At 37.2% G+C, this 19,403-nt stretch overlaps 1 protein-coding gene across 6 annotated transcripts in view; it reads right to left on the bottom strand.

Annotated features, from left to right (window-relative positions):
• The window catches only part of CDK14 (cyclin dependent kinase 14), a 341,412-nt gene that overhangs the window by 249,953 nt on the left and 72,056 nt on the right, over positions 1 to 19,403 (bottom strand). For all 6 annotated transcript variants that reach the window (XM_064409653.1, XM_064409650.1, XM_064409676.1 and 3 more), the window contains one exon: positions 9,908 to 10,153. In XM_064409653.1, the coding sequence (XP_064265723.1) occupies positions 9,908 to 10,153 (246 nt within the window). The remainder of the gene's footprint in view (positions 1 to 9,907; positions 10,154 to 19,403) is intronic.

Genomic DNA, 19,403 nt, shown 5'->3' with positions numbered 1-19,403 from the left:
AAAAAAGTAATTCATAGGGAAAAAACATTAACATTTATTCAATAACCCAGATGATAATTGCTAATATCAATCATACAGTTATATCACTGGACCTACCAAAAAGATTTTGTTCTTAACCAAAGAGATGGTTCTGCTTTTTCACATATATCACTTCAAATAGGAAAACAGACCATTAATAACTAAAGCATCTTGTCTATGTTTAGAACTCTAAACAGCACCCTTAATCTGCCCTACAAAATCAGACTAGTAAAGCTGTTTAATCATTTTTTTCTTATTTTTTAGACTAAAGCCCATCCAAAAACCGTGCTCTAAGTATTCAATGTCCCATTAAATCACTCATTGTTCAGAGAGTGGTCAAAATGCTACAGGAAAGAATCTTCAATGATGTTGCCTTCTGAATCATTGTTAGAATGTTCAGATGTGGATATAATAATATTATACTTTAATGTTCATTTCACATAGTTGATAAAAGTCCTGTATCCTTAATATGTGCAGACTAAGTGAGGAGTCTAAAACTGAGCCAAGCTAATGAATGCTTCTTGCTCAAAGGGCCAGATATCTCAGCTGGCCTTTTTGACAGACTGATACTCCTCCCCTTTTACACTGCCCTAACAGAGAATAGATCAACACTGCAAATCAGAAATTCACCTGACATTAAAACTTTCAATTCTGAAATTCTGAGAAAATGTTTAACTTCTTTGAAGTGCATCCTGTTTTCCCACATTTCCCCATTTTCCAGTTGTCTGGAAGGAAACAGAATTTTTTTTTCTCCAAGACCAGATGGACAGTGCAAAAAACTGACCTGCAGCTGCCCTTAACAACACCTACATATCTTTCAGATTGCAGTGCTCAGATATCCTTCCTGTCCTCAACCAACCAAAAGATCATAGAGAAAGCTGGGAGAGTCAACACTAGTACTCAAATCACACACAGTGACTCTTGTTAAATGATTCAAAGACAAGCAGACAAGCAAACCCAGCATGGTTAAGGTTGAATTCAGCTGGGATGAGCCATGTGCAGCTGCACACCTGGTACCCTCACATTTGGGATCCTATGTCTGATTTACAAAAAGTATCTATGTATCAGTTTTTTGAAAGGAAACAAACATTACAGTACAGGGTACATCTGTGTGCAAATTCTTGCTAAGCCATGAAAAAAGTTTTGAAAGTTTTAAATCAGCTGACCCTAAAAATTACTTCTATTTAAGTAGGCAGAGGCATCCTAGGTAAGCTGGGTGGTACCTCATACTTGTTCACCACACCCTATTGACCATTAGCCAGACAATGCAAACGTTCTTTTTATTCAACTATTCTTCATTTGTCCTATGCAAAAATTCTGGCATTTTGGCAACTATACACCTTTTTTTGATATCAACATTTTAGCTTTCTATTTAATGCTATAAGGACACACATATGTATGCTTGCAAAATTGAGCCCTTTCACCACTCTCCAATACAAAGAACAACCTATTATTATTTTGCTATCCAATTCCTAAGTATTATTAGATTTACACAAATTTGTCATAAGGAAAATCTCAGATCTTTTTCCTGCTACATTACTTGAAACACTTCATTATAGACAAGGCAGTAATATTCTTGGTTTCCAATCTGTGCTTAAAAAGGCATTCTGCCTGGTTAAAATAAAAATTTAGGATTTCTTTAGTCACAGTTTTATTACAGATGTCACTAATAGAGGTGACTAAAATATTTATTCAAGTAGACTTCTCATTTAGCTATCCAATTATGGACTAATGTAACATTAAAAAAACTTCACAAAATAACTGGTTAGATGTTTAAATGTCTTGCATATAATGAAGAGGGAGCACAAAGTATTTCCCAAATTGCAGGCTGCCATGAACACACAGTAAGTAGCTTTGTTTGGAGTGGAAATGCTGCCCTAGTTAACAGTGAATAGTTCACTGTTGGCTTCCTCATAACGAGACAGAGAAAGGATGAAGTGTATACATGTGTTTCACATCCATTCTTGTTTTCACACTGAGATTTACTTTTATTCTCTACCTCTGGAAACCATAATCTAAAGGTCACAACAACTTGTAAAGCCCTAAGATCTTGATAGGAAACAGGATGTCTTTAATCCATCGCCACACAGTAAATCATCAACAATAATTATTCCTACACCCTCAAGCTCATTTCTCCGTAGTCCAGCTGACAGAAGCACAGACTGAAAGTCATTATTTTGACTCATTCTCCTCCTGGAAGTGCTGCATCCTCACCCAGAACAGGCAGCACTAAAATCTGGCGTCGGCTGGATCAGGAGGACAGCTCACTCCTGAGCGTGCAAGGAGAGCCCTGAGCCCGGGGCTCACCCTCCCCATGCAGCCCCACCCCTTGTCCAGAGCCTGCAGACGCTGGAGGAGCCCAGAGCCAGCCCAAAGCCCTGGCTGACACCTTCCCCTGCCCAGCCTGCAGCACCTCTGCAGCGCAGCTCAGCTCTGCTCCCACGGCTCCATGGGCACCATGGCCCAACATCTCCACCGTGAGATCTCCCTTGGTGAAAATGGACATTCATTTTCCTTGCATTCGTAATCTTTAAAGGCTTACCATTTTTGAAGGTATGTGGTGGAGAAAAGCATTTCATGGGATTTTATTTAAAAAAATTAAATGAATTCTGAGGCAAAAGGACATATATAATAATATAAATAATTTGTGTGATACTACTTAATGAAATGCCAAAACACTAATCATATTGCAATCATTTTAGACAAGGAAGGGATAGCTTTACCATTTCCCAAAAACTGTCTCCATTTTTTAAAAATGAAATCTCATGCACTAATTCAAACCTTTAATTACAAATTGTCTATGGAATTAAGAAGTTCAGACACTTCTTATATTTCCTTTTATTTCTGGATTATCAAGGAGGTGAAAATAGGCAGAAATAATGCAAAAATGCATAACTTTTCAAAACTTAAGTTTTAAGCTTAAAGAAGTCTAAATAAAGGAATATAAATAATTTGAATTTCCACATGACTGCTGAAAACTATAACCATTTCAGCCTACTTTCCTTTATTATTACAGTCCCTCATTCATATGGGTATTTTCTCAGCTTCATAGATATGAATTTTATTATTCATTTTTCTCCACATTAGTTTATCCTTTTCAAACATTTCTGTTTAAAAAATATTATTTGTTATAGCAAGATTGGTGGCTTTTTTATTAAATGTTAATATTAAAATAAAATATAGAAAATCCACTTGAATTTCTTCTTCTAAAGCATTTTATTCCTTCTGGTAAAATACATGGGAATATGTATACACAGAGATTTGTGTTTGTTAAATCACAGGAGTCCCTTACTCTGCCTGGGATGTGGTTGACTGAAATACACACAGTGAGTGAGACATATCCAGAGCACATCAGATGTGCTTGCATCAGCCACTGACAGACATCACAAGCAGCAGACTCAAAAGAAATTCCCTGTATTTTACATAACTGGTGTAATCCCCCAGTTTGACCCAGACAATATTTCTCAATGGAAAAGAGTACTGGTTTTAGCTGAACATATGTATTTTGTCAAGTTTTTTCAAAGCTTTTCTGAAGATCTAACCTTACAATACTTCTATAGCTATTATTTTTCCATTTCTGTTGCTCCTTCTTCCCACTTTTTAACCCTCTAAAACACCAACAGAGAACCACCGAATTGTATGGGTTTGAAAAGATTTAAAGATCACCAAGTCCAACTCTAATCCTAACACTGCCAAGCCCACCACACATGTCCCCAAGCACCACGTCTATACACATCTTTTAAATATCTCCAGGGATTGTGACTCAGTCACTTCCCTGAGCAGCCTCTTCCAGTGCTTGGCAACCCTTCTATGTACTAAACATCACTGGGACTACTTAGTCTTAAAGAAGCCTGTTGGCTTAATGTTAGAGCTCCTCATTTGCTAGAAAAAAAAAAACCCAACTTACAAAGCTGAGAAAAAAAACCCAACACCTAGTTGCATATGTGACCAAGACTGAACTATCTAAAAGCAAAAAGTTAAATAGGCAGTAAATAACCTGGCAGCAAGGAATTGATGCAACTGGGAAACTCACTGCAAGGTGAACTTTCATGGTCTGGAGATATCTTTCAAAGAACTCAAATGGGAAAGCTAAATGAATTACTGAGAAAAAACGGAGTAAAGGTCCTCATGCCTCTGAAGAACACAGTCCCAAGTCACTGTGAAAGTCAGCACAGTGTGGTAGTGGGTGTGGTAGATCATGTTATCCCCAAGAGGACATGAGCAACTGGAGCACAGAACAATGCAGATCTTTCCCTTCAGGAAACTCACTGGGAATTTTACTTGTTTGCCTTCATGTTTCACTCTCCTTGAAAACAGTTTTCATTAGGTATCTTTCTTATCATAAACCTACATTTTTCCCAGTGCTAGATTAGTCTAAGAGCACCACTGAGCACAGAAGTGAACATTTTTAGCAGCATGGCTTGCAGTAACCAAGATTAGATATTTTTTTCCCCTCTGGTTAAGGAAATACAGATCATAGTAACAAGGATAGAAAGAGTATGCCAAAATGTTGAGTACAGAAATAGAAGAAGCTAGTATTTCAAACTGACGAGAGTATTAAAAATAACAAAGAAAAAAGAAATGAGAAGAAACTGCCTTTTCTGACCATGTTGTTTCAAATGGCCGTTTCATTGATACAGCCTGTAGGAGAGACAATAGGCTTAAAACATGGTCTTGCAGTAGGAATCCTTGCACTACATTGCCACGTGAATACTTCTCTTTCTTGGAATTTTTCAAAATCTATGTAATAAAGAAGGCCTTAATGGAAAATTACACTGAAAAATCACCTGACTATTCCTATAGAAGCTGTGTGGGTTATGTTCTCATGCATTTTTCATAACTGCAGAACAGCTTGTGAATGTCACACTTAACTGTCACACTCCTGAGTCTAAGTTTTAAATAGATCCTTTTTTTTTTTTAATTGAGGGATATCAAACTTCAATATAAAACTACCATCAAGGGGAAAATATTATTTTCACAGTACCTCTGTAAATTAAAGAAAATAAAAAATGAATATCTGCTTTGTTATACACCTCAAAAGAAATAAATTGATCGCTGGAAAAACCTGAAAGAAAAACTCAGGCCAAAAAGCTCAGCTGAGATTAAATCACAAGAATGACAGATAATTATTTTTTAACCATTTTGTCTTCTTTGTCACAAGAGTAAACCTTCTTTCCCAAAACCATACGCTGTTTTCACACTAACTGCAGGTTGTATCCAACCTATAATAATAGGTCAATTTGACCATATCTTGAAAGTGGGACTGTTTTCTAGGGCAATGTTCAAGGGATACAAAGATGTTCAGGCATTCAAACCAAGCCTCAGCCTCAGTTCTCCCACTCTCTGATCCCATTCTGCTGCTTGCATCTTCCTAACCCTTCAGCACACAGCCGCAAATTAGGAGCGACCTGGGCTGAAGCAGCCATAGAGCTCTCTGTGAAGGGTGCAGTTTTTAAAGCTCTTCACTTGTGCTCCAGGCTATTAGAGCACAGGAGCTGGCTCAACTGCCACATTTTATCTGTCTTTTCATCTAGAGAATATCCTTTAAGTTAACGATTATTAACACTTCCTTTGTGCCAGTAAAGAACACTCCACTCTACCCCAAGCTCTGAAATTATCCTACCTCCATAAAACATATCAACCAGGAAGGATGCAGTTCCTCTAGTAATTAACAGGTACCTAACTGGAGAAGTTTGCCTACATCTGAAGAGGAAGGGAGGCAAGATTGGCACAGCAAGTGTTTATTTGGACAGACAGAAATGATGCCAAACTTTCGGGCAAAATCCTGACATTAGTGTCTATTTTAAAGCTAGATTTCTTACACACTTATTTTCAATGTGCTAACAGGATCAGCAGAATCATTATAGGATTCATGCTTTTTTGCTTGTACTTTTTGGAGGAGTGTTGCATGTATCAGGACTGAAAATTAATAAAAGTTACAGAAACAGAAAGGCTCCTGTCCCAAAAAGAGTACAGAGTCAGTGCAGTAAAACATTGCTCATTGCAATCATTTTTATTTGAATGTTTGAGGATTTCACATTTAACTGAGTTAGTAGAACATTATTGTTTTGCTTGATTGTTTTTAAAAAGTGACAGGTAGGAACATACACCTTTGCATTTAAATTCACCACCAGAGAGCTTAAGCTATTCAAGGAGAAGAAACTGATGTGTATCACTACATAACTAAACCTTGAGCAGATGGCTACTTTACACAGCTTACAATATTCTATGTATATATGGTGCAAAAGTACCATTCTAGTGTATAAAATGTGTCATCTGAATACACCAAAACTTTACCTTGCACTGGAGAATTTGATCATGTGTCTAAAGATCAGAGATCTCAAATAAAATTTTGAGATAATTAGAGTCAAGCCATCTTTTAAAACCAGCTGTCTGGGGAAGAGTGGCACGTGTTTGCTTTTCAGTTGTGATTTTTTTGTTTTGTCTAGTTTATTATGTAGTATTACCTTTTCTTCATTTAAGAAGAAAATAATTTCCTTGACTTGGTAGACAAAGGAGTCAGCATGAGATTTTTAGAAAGATAGATATAGACAGGGAGAGACAAAGAAGGATAAGTGTGCACAACTATAGCTATATGATTATATTATACACACACGCACACATACATATTGTGTTGGGATGGACCAGACAAAATGTTTGTTAAGCCAAATTCCTTTCTAACAGTGGCTGACAGGCAATGCACAGGTAGGAAAATGCCTGCTTCACTACATCCAGGTTATCCACTACTTTGTTGTGATAAAGGAATAATTCTGTTTTGCTGGAAAATTCATCCCATAATAACATGCAACTGCAATCGGCATAAGCAGTTTGGAAATCACTCCCATGGATGCTTTGTTATGTTCAAAGTAAGTACAGAAGGTGGAAAGATTCTAAGTGTAAAAATTGAAAAAAAATATCTTGTTGTACAAGAAAAACAAAGCGCTAAATTCTGTCTGTACACTACTGCACTAATTAACTACACAGGAATTCTACCAGGTTGCAACGAGGTATGGCATTAACTGCAGAAAAATACTTCAAGTTCAAAAGCAAGAGATTTATTTTCCAAGTGACAATCTGTGTGAAGATCATGGAGCTCCAGCTTCCCCAAACCTCTGTGTGTATTTGATCTTTTTCATCACAAAGCGCAGTGCATTTCAAAGGTATGGACAACACAAAATGGGCAACACACCACCTGCAGAGTATTTTGTAATCTTTACCAAACACTGAAACTGATACCTGTCAGAGAGGTGATAAAGCTGCTGAGATTAATCAAAACTGAAACTGACACCCCAGGGCATTATAAACAAGGTCTTTCAGGTCACATCTTGAAAAATGTTATTTTTCTGATACAAATAAAGGACTTTTACCTGAGCAGAAGCAGTGAGTGATATGGAGACTGCAAACCTTGGCCATGCACCTTCTGTAAGACAGCATTTCCACACCACAGTCCTCCACAGAGGACTTCAAATGATGAAAGAAAAAGACTTAATGGAAGTCTAACTCTAATTCAGTTCCTCTACTAATCAAACACAGAAAAAGAAAATTGAAGGTAGCATATCTCTATCAGAATGTCTTAAAATAAAGCTTACAGAAAGCAGAGCCAAAACTGAAAAATAACTCCACAGCTGTAGCCCACATGACCCAGAGGGCATAGCATGTTCAAGAATATTTACAGAAAGTAAAATGCTTGTTCAAACTGGTATAGCCTATACAGAGAGGAGAGGAGAATTTCCAGAGAACCAAGTATGAACTCAGTAAAGGAGACTTGGAAGAAAAAGATGTAATGATCAGAAGAGCAAGTAGCAGGGGCATCTAATAGACAAGCCTAAACCTTTTGTTAATTCAAGTATAATTCAAAATCACAGAATGATACATTTCTGCATCTAACCACAGGGGTATCACTCAATAAAATGTGCATCAGGGCATCTACTGCCTGAAGCCATGTATTGAGGTTCTGGGAATGGGAATAAAGCATCTTGATCTTGTCTCTGCTTTGGATGGCTGAACTCAGGTCTGCCAGGCAGGACGAGGTGTGACCTGATCAGCAGAGGGCTAGCACCACCTTTTGCTGTGAACTGCTCTTTCCTCTTCATCAGCATGAACGCTTTCTTTATTCCACATGCTCTTCCTTGTGAGGAAAAGTCAAAAATTACTAACAATGCCTCCAAGCAAAAGAACTGAGTTCACCAAACAGAGCTATAAAAATCAGAGAGAATTACAGGAAGTTGAGAAATAAGAACTGTATTTCAAGAAATTCCTTTGCAGCTCCTGCATCCAGCAAGTCTGTGTGAGTCACCATGGACAAAGATTACCAAAAGCATATGTTTAGCTAGGGCTCTAAGCAGCAGCATACTAGAAGAGGAAGCATTAATGTCATTTACATAAGAAAATACTGGGATCATAGGAAATTGTATGGATGCAGTAGAGTGCCACACCTCTGGAAAAGAACAAGATACCAAAAACACAGTTTCAAAAATACCTGCTTCAAAATTCTGGAAACAAAGCAACTGAAACCCTTCAGTGTAAACAGAAGAATGTCAAAAACATTAACAGAAATTAGTAATAGCTTCTAAGAGGTACATCAGAGATGAGGAGTGAGTTAACACCACAAAATACTTAAGATTTTCCCCAAAAAGTAATTTAAATTAATAGTTGCAGGCCAAAAAATAATCAGGCATCACAAACAAGTAAACACAGTGCAAATAGATTCTTCCATTCTTAATGATTGTAAAAGTTTTATAGTAAGAATTCCTTGTCATAGACCCAGATGGAATACACTGGAGACATCTTTGGCAGCAGCTATATAATGCCAAGTGATGGTAAAAAAGCAAATTTGTTTTTGCTACAGATGGTTACATTTTAAAATGTAACCTTTTCTAAAAAGGACAGTCCCCTGGAGGCGTGACATCTTACCCACTAAATTCACACGGGTTAAACACAGCTCATCTACAGAAAATTAATCTCCTGCCATTTCTCATCAGAAGTCTGACAGGCTTCAGTCAAACTTCTGTAGGGAGGACATAAGATCTCCAGAAGATAGAGCAAAACAAAGAAAAGAAAAAAAAATAAAAAGAAGAGGGAATCAGCCTTTTAAATTTTTTCGCACCAAATAAGATTTGAAGTTTTACATCCATTCTACTTAGATCTGTAGTTTTCAACTCAAAGGTCACATTATTATGGATTTTTCTTCACAAAGCGTAACAGAAATAGTTTTTCAATAATTTTGAAGGTCTTTTGGGAGAAATCTGTTCTGGGCATTACTCATTAAAGACATGACATTTTATTTATCTAGTTTCTTTCAAAATACTTGAGAATAAAACTATTATGATGTGTTGCCAAACACTTCCCTGTTATTTTTCTCTCTTCCCTCTCTCTCGCAGAGTTTCTGACAGGGCAATGAATGTTATTTTTACTACTTGATTTTAAAGAGAGAATCATGAAATGTAAACAAAATCCATCAAATCTGATCTGTTCCTCTAAAACCGAAATCTAAAAATCAAAAAGAAAATTCATGTGGTTTCTCAAACTTCATGGGAAAGAATTCCTCTTCACAAATAAGCAATCCTCTGCCAAACTTGCTGCATAAACATTATAGCAGCTGCAATGACATACCAGGATAAGGAAAGGAATATGCCTAGAAATCGTGTACGACATGCTAAATGACATCTGAAAGGCATTTCATAAATCATATTTGGTTTAAAGTTCTATTTTCTGATCCTATTTCATTAATAACACTATAAATATATACAGAAAACACATTTAATAGCACCATGACTTTTTTTTTTGTTATTTCCAAGTAAACAATCCCTTCTTAAGCACAAAAACATTTAGCTGGTGCCTCTAATTCCACCATCTGGCACACACAGAGGTATGAGGGCTGTGCACTTACAGAGCTGGGGCTGGAGTGCCGCCTGACTTTAGGTGATTCCTTCCCTGCAGATGAAGTTTTGAAGTTGATGCAAGCGTTGTTCTCTGAATGAACCCTCTTCACTTGATTAGCTGGCTTCTCAAATGGATCAAAACTACTCTGTGTCCTCTGAACCCGAACTTTTTTATCCTCAGGAATTGTATCCAGAGGTTTGATCACTGAATCCATTCCCTGGCAGTTCCGTGTAGACATCTTTGTGACACATATCTGAAAAGAAAAAAACCATCATTTGTTGGCTCTAACAGGCTTAAAGTCAATATCATTCCATGCAGCAGCCAGCATCAAAAAAAGCACTGAACTTTATAAGCATTCACTTTCTATGTTGAAATCGAAAACACATGCATTTTACATAGGGGACACCCACATCACAATAACTATAAAATCCTATCTTTGTACAATGTACTGAAAGATCCTGGAAAAGGAAGGCAAAAGAGGGACATACATAAATTCATACATTTGTGTTTTCTTGTACAATGTGTTCTTGGCAACAATGCCACTTCTCTCTCCAATCTAGCCACAGATATCCACAAGCAGTATTGATTTCCATTTGTTCAAAATTGGATGAGACTAAAGTAAAATAAATGATGGTAGTTTGTATGTGCACTGGCTGGTGCTGGCTTTCCAAAGATTCAATACTGGCATATTATGGTATTTTTAAATAATGCTTATACAGTGTTATTATTATTATCACCATATGTCTCAGAAAATCAAATCAGTAAATCAATTCCCAGGCACTGAAACGTGAGACTGCAGCTTAATGGCACACTAAAGCACAGAAGTTCAATTCTTTGTTATTGTGAAGGACGACTCTGCCAAGCTCTAAAGACTGCCACTTGCTGCTTGAGCTATCAAAATGTGCAATGGTTAGCTCAAAAGAACCAAATGAGGAGAACAGCACCTTGAGATACTCCAGTCATGTACATTTCTGGTTTTCATTTCAATACATATGATATTTTTTTAAATTACACTGTTGGTAAGGGGTTGTGTTTGAGGCCTCAGTTTCTGTTTTCACCTCTAAGAGACTTACCTTTTACTTGGAAAGAAAAGAAATAGTTTCAGCTTTCAGGCTACAGGGAAAAGTTATAAAGTGATGCAAGGAGACTCAAAAGACTCCCTAAATTGTAAGGCACATCAAAGTAATCTATAATGTACTTTTTCCAAATTTGCATGTGTTTAAGGATAGACTGTTAATTTGCTGTCAATTGAACTGTTCATATAAAAACAATTTAATATTCCATTCAAACACCTATAATCTATTCTAAATTTTGAAAACATGTTATTCTGAAACAGTTAATATTTAAAAAAAAGGAGAAAAAAAAGAAATTGCAATTAAAACAGGGGTCTTCCTTCCTAAAGCAAAGTGTCCAAAAACTTCTCTGATAAATTATTCTTTGCCATTTTCCCAGAGGCATTTTTTGCCTTGAAGTCCAACTTACTCCAATTTTTTATAGAAATACTGGGTGATTACACCTTGTGGAGTTTGGCTTTTTTTTTTTTCTTTTTATGAGCCACTGTAACAGTAGAGGAAAGATTTCTTTTCTACATTAAAAATTTAAAGTACATTTCCTGCACTGTGCCATCTGGCCAAATGATCCTATACCAGGGCAACTCTAATGAAGAACATCACTACTGTCATAAACCAGGCATCACAAGGGTTTGCATTTCTTCTCACTAATGGGATTTCTCCAAGATTAGAACTTTACCAAGTTATAACTTCCTTGAGAAAAGGAAAAATCCTCCTTTTTTCCAAATGGTAATTTTTTTTTTTGCTTAATTTAAGACAATTATGTAATTTTCATCTGTTACTCCAGAAAGAAAAGATAAACAGCTGCAGCACAAAGAGTTTTTAATTAGTCTTCTCGTAAATCTAATTGGTTTCTTTTCCTTAAAACAACTCATATGCACAGACATGTATCCACATGCTTCCCACTGTCAACTCCATGTTCTTGCAATGCTTGCTACCAACAAAGAGGTTTTAAAATAATGTAAATTGAAATGACTGTTAATATAGCAGCACTTATCGGTAATCAGTATTCCTCAGCACTTGAAACCCTATGATCTAGAAAACAGGGACAAGAGATATGGACAAATGTTCCAAAGCAGTACTTGTCTTCCTTTCAGGTTATCAAGGCACCTGTAGCAGATTAAAATATTTGGAATACACAGCTATAAACATACTGTAGATGATAATGCCATGAGTGCTGCTTTTGTTTTCTTTTTCCACTGGAAAATCTCTATGTATAGGTCTATGTTCCTATTGTCTTGACTGGAAGCAGTAATAGTTTGGAATTAGATTTTGAAGGGAGGCAGTTTAGCCTTCAGGCCACCTGACTGAATCTAGAGTAGGATAAAAATCCCCACTATCATCTTACAATAGCCACCTTCCAACTTGCAAATGACTAAAACCAAGACGAGCGCCAACCAGCTCCCCACTCAGAAGTCAAACACCTTTGTGGATGCACAGGCTGGACACCACTGTCGCCTGTGGAAAAGCCTGAGGACTGCAGACAAATGCAAAAGTAGAGGCTGCTAACTCTGCCCATCTGCCTGTTCTGCAACTGCAGCACATCTCCTGCCAGAGATGACAAGGGGTTTAATTCATCACTTCTCTCTCACCGATATCAATATTTCCTTGGCAGAAACAAAGCATTCTCTCCAAATGGCTGCTGTGCACTGTTGAAGCCAGCAAAGCTAAGCTTACACTGCTGTTGCAGGGTACACATTTCCAAAGTGTCTACCCTGCCTATAAAACAGTGAAGAGAAAAGATATTTAAGCATTTGTTTTACGTTCTGCCATTTATAGGCCAAGTACATTGACAGGCCAACTTCGGTCTGAGACTGTTCTGTAAAATCTGAAAGGACCAGGTCTAAAAGGTCAACACTGAGCACTGGCTGTGACCAACTTAAGGTCATAAACTCACTGATGGTTTCAGAGCACTGACTGTAACCAACTTAAGGACACAAACTCATGGGTGGTTTAAGCTTTCCCTCCATTACCAAAGTTAAGCAACCACAGTAGAGCAGATTTTGCCCCTAGTCAGCAGGAGCGCTGCCTGGCTGCTCCTGTGCTCCAGTTAAGAGTAAAACTTATTCTGTAGTGGCTTATCATGCAAAAAGTAACAATTTGCTAAGCAAAACTGAAACATAACTTATTTTGGGAGTCTTCCTCTGCATAAAAATGATCATAGATTTCACAAGCTTGACCACACCACCTTTGTGAATATTATGGATTTGAATTTTTTTTACTCTAATTCAGCCTTTCAAATATAGTTTTCCTTTGTACAGCATAACTTCTGCTTATAAATTTCAGTTTCTCAAAGGATATGTACAAATACTTAGCATCAGAAGGTGTTAGACTTGCAAACCAGGGTCTACCACCTGGTAGTTCCTCGCTGATAGTCAGGAGAAACCTAACACACCTTCTCATTTGCATATTTCTTTTTGCATATAAGAACTAAGGACCATTTTCCAGTTAAAGCACAGTATTTGTCATAAAGAAAGTTTCATTTTCAGAATCTTTTGGATGCTCCTGGGTGATCCTCTGGGATAATGAGACTTTCTCCATAAGTACATTCTGCCACCTCTAAGACCAGACTTTTCTTTTCACCTCATTTCATTTGTTCTATCTATATATATATATATCTATATCATAGATTCTGGCAATATAAAGCAAAATAAAATGCAGCACCACAAAGTTAGAGCAGCTTGATATTAAAAGTTATTTTAGTGTTTCTCTGTGGTTTTTTTATTTATTCAAGATTTTTATTCAAGATAAAAAGAGATAGAATATTCAAGAAAGAGCTCCTCGTGTTAGAACCCCAAAAAAGCACAACATAGTTTATACTTTGCAACTTTCTTAGATGCAGATCATAATCTGAAGACAATGTATGACAGACAACAACACAACTTGGACATGCTCCATTATCCTGCCCAGTCTCCCAGTCAATTTGAGAAAATCCCAAGGCTGCTCTAGGATAAAGACCTTAGTCATCATTATGTCAGTATGGACCATGGGGCTACAGCTTCCACCCTAACACCATGGTACTTAACCATATCTCAAAACATTATGTCAGCATTTAGCCAATTTTTTTCCCATAAAGAATACTGCTGAAGTTAAGAGACTGAAATCACAAGAAAAGTAATTTTTCTCCATACGTAAAGCTCCATAATAAACCCCATTAAATAAATAAAAATCAGTATAATCATTCATGGAACCACTTCTAAATAAAGATGCCTCTTTGAATCATCTTAAATCTCATTTCAAGCAGTACTCCTTAATCTGCATTTGGGATTAATGTGAAAATAATAAATGGTGTATCAGATGTAGTTATTGTGATACAGTTTCAATGCAAAATTTTTTCACTTCATCACTGTCACCAAAATTAAGGGGCCCCAAAGAAATAGGATTCTTAAAACTAAAGGTTGCTAGACTAATTCATTTACTGTTTAAAGTCATATAGCATTGAAAGAGTGAGACTGATCAGTTAAACTATGTAAGTAATTTATAGTCTTTCAGTTCATGAATTTTAAAACAGTCATGAATGACCAGGAATTAATCACCTGTTGGGGTACTTAGTAAAATATAGATATTTCACTGTCCCATATCAGTGACATTTATTCATATGAGTAGAGACATCCTCAGTAACAAAGAGCAACCAATTCTGGCAGAACAGGTCAGACATGCGACCATACAGAAGAAAAAATGTTTAAAATGCTTGTATAGTGTAAAGACATCCTGCTCTGGAGCTCATCACATCTTTCAGGAAGATGCATTATACATGGGTTTTAATTCTTACATTTAACACTACAAATGCTTATTTTGGTCATCCAGTGGATACAAACCTATGTAAAACATAAAAAAAAAATTGCCAACCAGCTACTATTTTCTATTGGTTATTGCCACTGTGTAAATCTGGGGGGGGGGAAGTGGCTGTCTGGGTAAATGCCAGAGTGGACATCCAAAGATGCTACAGAAAAATCCGAAGGAAATATCTGAATTCCACCCATTTGCACCATTCCAGGAGACGCAGTATGAAAGGATCAGATACAGGGAAATCCAAGATCTAGCATGCAGTAAGAAAAAAAAATAAATTAAAATTACTGAGTAATGTGAGGTAAGGAAGTCACTTAACCTCTCCACAATTTCTTTTTTCTGTTCACAACAGCAATCCTGCCCCTATCACAAGCAGGAACCAGGAGTGCTAATTAAGTTTGTAAAGCACTTGGGCTTTTTTAAGTGAAAAGTTACGAAGATATAGATTATAATTTATACAGCCAAAACCCACTGGAAGAAGTGTAACAGTCTCATTACAGAAAATAAGACCTAGCAGTTGCATTTAGCTGAGAGATGTATAAAGAAAAAAAACATATATGGTTAAGTGACTACTGGTTCAACAGCTGAATTGCTTAGAAAGTAAGTCTGCCATTAATTTTCACTGGAAAAATCCTATCTGGAAACAAGTTTTTATTACCTTTTATAAGCATGTTATTTTCTATCATGCTTTGGTACCATGGCAATTGAGAACACAAGTCATCTGCAGATTTTGGCATCCCTGGAATTTGACATTTGCTACTTATAAAACACAGTTTGGGAATGTTCTAGAGTATTATAAGCAGCTTTGTTCAAAATAAAAATGCAGCAATCTGCAGATTCATTCTCTCTGCAGAACAAAGCAATAGGAAGGCTCTTTCTCATTTTAAACAAAAGACTTGCCTGCTTCTTCTCAGTCCATCTGGTAGCACTCTCCATCCTCCCCAAGAGAGGGTCAGCAAATGACTGCTGCACCCACAAGCAGAAACATGCACAGGTTGAGAAGAGAGCTCAGTTGGTGAGAACTCTACAATACGGGAAAAGATCCATGAAGAGCAAGAGATGAGATAAGGGAGCGGATAAAATTGTGAAAGGGGAAGTAGAGCATGTAATGCTGCACGACATCACCAGCTCATACCAGAGCTACCAGTGCAATCAGGCTCATACTTGAAAGAGGTCCTTGAACACTCTCACCCCTCCCTGTAATCACCTACACCAGCCCTTTGGTTTGAACATTTGATGGGCACAGCTAAAAGAAGCTGAAAGAGAACTTGAGTAAGAGAGGGGAAAAAAAAATAAAATAGGGAGGTGGTAGAAAGGAAGGAAGATGCGAGGGAAAAATGGTTGTAAAATAAGACACTTCTTTTCCTCTCCTGAAGGCCACTCTCTGTGTCCCAGAATAATTCATATTCTTGGGTAATATTTATTTAATTTGGTACAGAAATTGCTAGCAATGCTAGCTATGAGCTAGCAAATGCAACTGAAAACAGAGCTCAGAGACTGGAAATGGTATCTGGGGATATGGTATGCTCCTTGCTGTACCTACCACAAACTTACTCATACACCTCCCACAGCCCATCCCAAAGGCAGTCGCCCAAAATGGCCGTTTTATTTCCAAAGTCAAAGCTGATGTTAAACCAACTGTCATTGTCATATGGAAGAAGGCGAATATAAAAAGGTCACTGAAGTGCCAGATGGGAGAATTTTTGAACTAGAAGCTCTGACATTAATTCTTTGTGTTTGTCTGAAGGACTGAACTCAATGAGCTGATTAAATGTCTGTGCTGAATTGCCAAGTGAGAAAAAAGTCACTCTCACAGAAAGACCAACTGATCAGACCTGGGGTAGGAATCCCAGTTGCATAAAAATCTGAAAACATTTTTACCTGCATCAAGAAAGATAACATTTTAAACTAGAAGTTAAAACTGGTTACACAATTCTTTCCTTTTACCACCAACACACTAAGAGCTGCAATATAGAACATATTTATTTTGCTAACTTGACATCTAAATATCAGCATAACTTCTGAATCAAGCACAATCCTGAAATTAGAAATTATTGAAAATTATTTTAGGTGCCCTCAACATGGTAAGGAGAAGCTGAACATTTCTAATTTTTTTTTCTGTTCATAGCACAGCCTTGCTTCTGAAAAGTGAGTTTCTAATCCATTAAAGTTGATGTTCTTCTCCTTGTAGAGAAAAAAGGTCCAGTTTTCAAGAGAGTCTGGATTAGACCTAAATAGATGTTAGGTCTATAAAAGCCTACATATGTCCTCAAAGCAAAACTCTGTCCTGTGACAAGAGACGTCAGGAGGAGTCACCTAAGGACAGGGTCTCAGATAAAGGTCACACTGAAGTCCTGACAGCCTCTAACACTCATGAAAAGAGACCTAACACTCATGAAAAGAGACAGAAACTCAACGGAGATGATCTAAAGGGGCATTTTGCTCTATTTCTGTACTGATGCCCCAAAATACAGTAACTGTGTTAGTAATAAAGCCTGGCAAATAAATTCTTCCTTTTACCTGCACAGTGTTCACATTTGTCACACTGGTATGTAACGCAATGTCCCACGCAAGCCTTTCCCAAAATTGCAACCAGGCTGCTGCTTCCATTAACCTGGGTTCAGATTTGCTGCATCCAAAAGTAGATGGGTCACTCCTCCAAAAAAACAAACAGGAGGGCACAGTTGAGGATCAGTAGAGATGTCAGTGTGGGAGAGGCAGGTTCCAGTGCCAGGCACGAGCCAAAGATGCCTTGGTAACCAGAAAGGCGGTGGAGAAAATGTCTGAACATAAACACTCTCCCAAGAAATTGTGACAGGTGGTTTTTATACTCTTTTACTGAGTTACCCACTCGTATCTGTTGTCTATCCTCCTCTGTAACCATATGAACAGGATTTAAAAATAAAGATTAAAAAAATATTTTCAATCCCTTTTCCATATCAGCCTCCTGCTCCAACAGATGGCTACATGTGCCAGTGCTAGTTTATACAGTTTTCTTTCCATAAGTGCATTATTAGTGCTTTTGTGCAAATAGTATATTATGTCTTTCTGAGTTTACAGGTTTATAATTTTATTCTATCCTCCAAAACTCCCCCTGATCATGAAGTTACCAAAGGCATATCCATAAATGCAGTAAGTCTTCCCACTGCCAAGTTCAAGTGTGAGAAATCTCGAGAGACTTGACAACAAAATGCCTATTCTTGCTAGATTCTGAGGCTGTCAGTAAGGTTTTTAAGAAAATAAATCGTAAACAACTCCATGCCTTGAAAATAGGTTCTACCCAGTTCCTTTAGGCTGCTTTGTCTATCCCTAGCAAGCCTCTTGATTTTTTCACAGTTATCATCAAGTACGTCAGACTGAAACTAAAAAAAAAATAAAAATAACATTGTCCTCTTACAAGCAGGGACTGCAACAAAAACACCACTGTTGGTGAGATCTGGTCATGCAACTGACAGTATAAGACTTAAGCCCAACTACTCAGAACTTGCACATATATGCTCTTCACATAAATGCTGAAGAGTGCTTTTTAAATTAAAAGATGGAAGGGGATAGGTCATGTAATCATCTTTATGAAATATACACATTTGCAGGTGGAAAGGTTTTGCAGTTATCTTTTGTCTGGTGTGATGACAACCTTCATTGCAATGAAGCAGCATGGATGTTGCATGGTCATTAGCTTCAGCAGATGTTTTAAAATTGCTTTGCAAGAAATAAGTCAAAACTGGAATGGTAAATTAGTTTGGCTCTTTTTCCTTCAGACCATTTCCTTCATTAAAAAAATCTACTTACTTAATTTCTTTCCCTGTTTTCTTCATTTTTCTTCCTTTCTTTTCCTTTTTAACTCTCTTTAGCAAAAGCCAGATGATAACTAGGTAACAGGAGTTGCTTGCTTCATTCTGCTAATGCATTTCAAAGCTTCATTTTCACACCAAGAAAGAAATCTTTCCTGCTCTTACTTGCTTCATCCCTGAGGTCAACAACCCTACAGGTTGAGAAATGCAGTTTCCAAGGCAGATGAATGTCACAAGACTAGCTTTCTGAGCATTTCTAGATCTGCTCCTCTGCACATTATCTTCCAAACCACTGCATTTGACAAAGTATCCTCCCTCTATCAAATCAGCACAGTATAAAGGTAGAGGCAGAAAAAGAGCTTCAACTTTGTCATTATTCTCTCGTGCAAGGAATCTTCCAAGATCTGAATAACCTACATTCCAACTCAGTCTCCCTGAAATCTTAGTAACAGCCATTCATGACCTTTCTGCCATGACTTTCTTTCATGGAAGTCTGAGAGTTCAGACAAGGATGAGAAACCCAGTTTCACAAATAATTAAATGAAAAGCCCTCATCTGTGTTTGGATTTCATATACACCTGACTTTTTTTTTTAAAACTTGTTCTTTCTGGTTTTTTCCCCTCAGACAAATGACCTGGTTACAGAATTCTATAAAACTTGAATGAAAAGTCTCAAAGGAATTTTCTAGCAGCTACTGCAAGTTTGCCAGACTTGCAGCAGCACAATAACTTTCAAAGAAAAAAGCTGTAAGGGAGCATAATGAAACTTGCTTCTCAGTGCATAATGTGCTACACTGGAAAACATGCCATATCCTACAATTCAGAATTTAGTCAGGAGCATAATTGAAAATGAT

This window comes from Passer domesticus, chromosome 1, assembly GCF_036417665.1.
Source record: "Passer domesticus isolate bPasDom1 chromosome 1, bPasDom1.hap1, whole genome shotgun sequence".
In the NCBI taxonomy this organism is placed as follows: domain Eukaryota; kingdom Metazoa; phylum Chordata; class Aves; order Passeriformes; family Passeridae; genus Passer; species Passer domesticus.
Note: the sequence above shows the minus strand (reverse complement) of the source record. Positions and strands in the feature narration are given on the sequence as shown.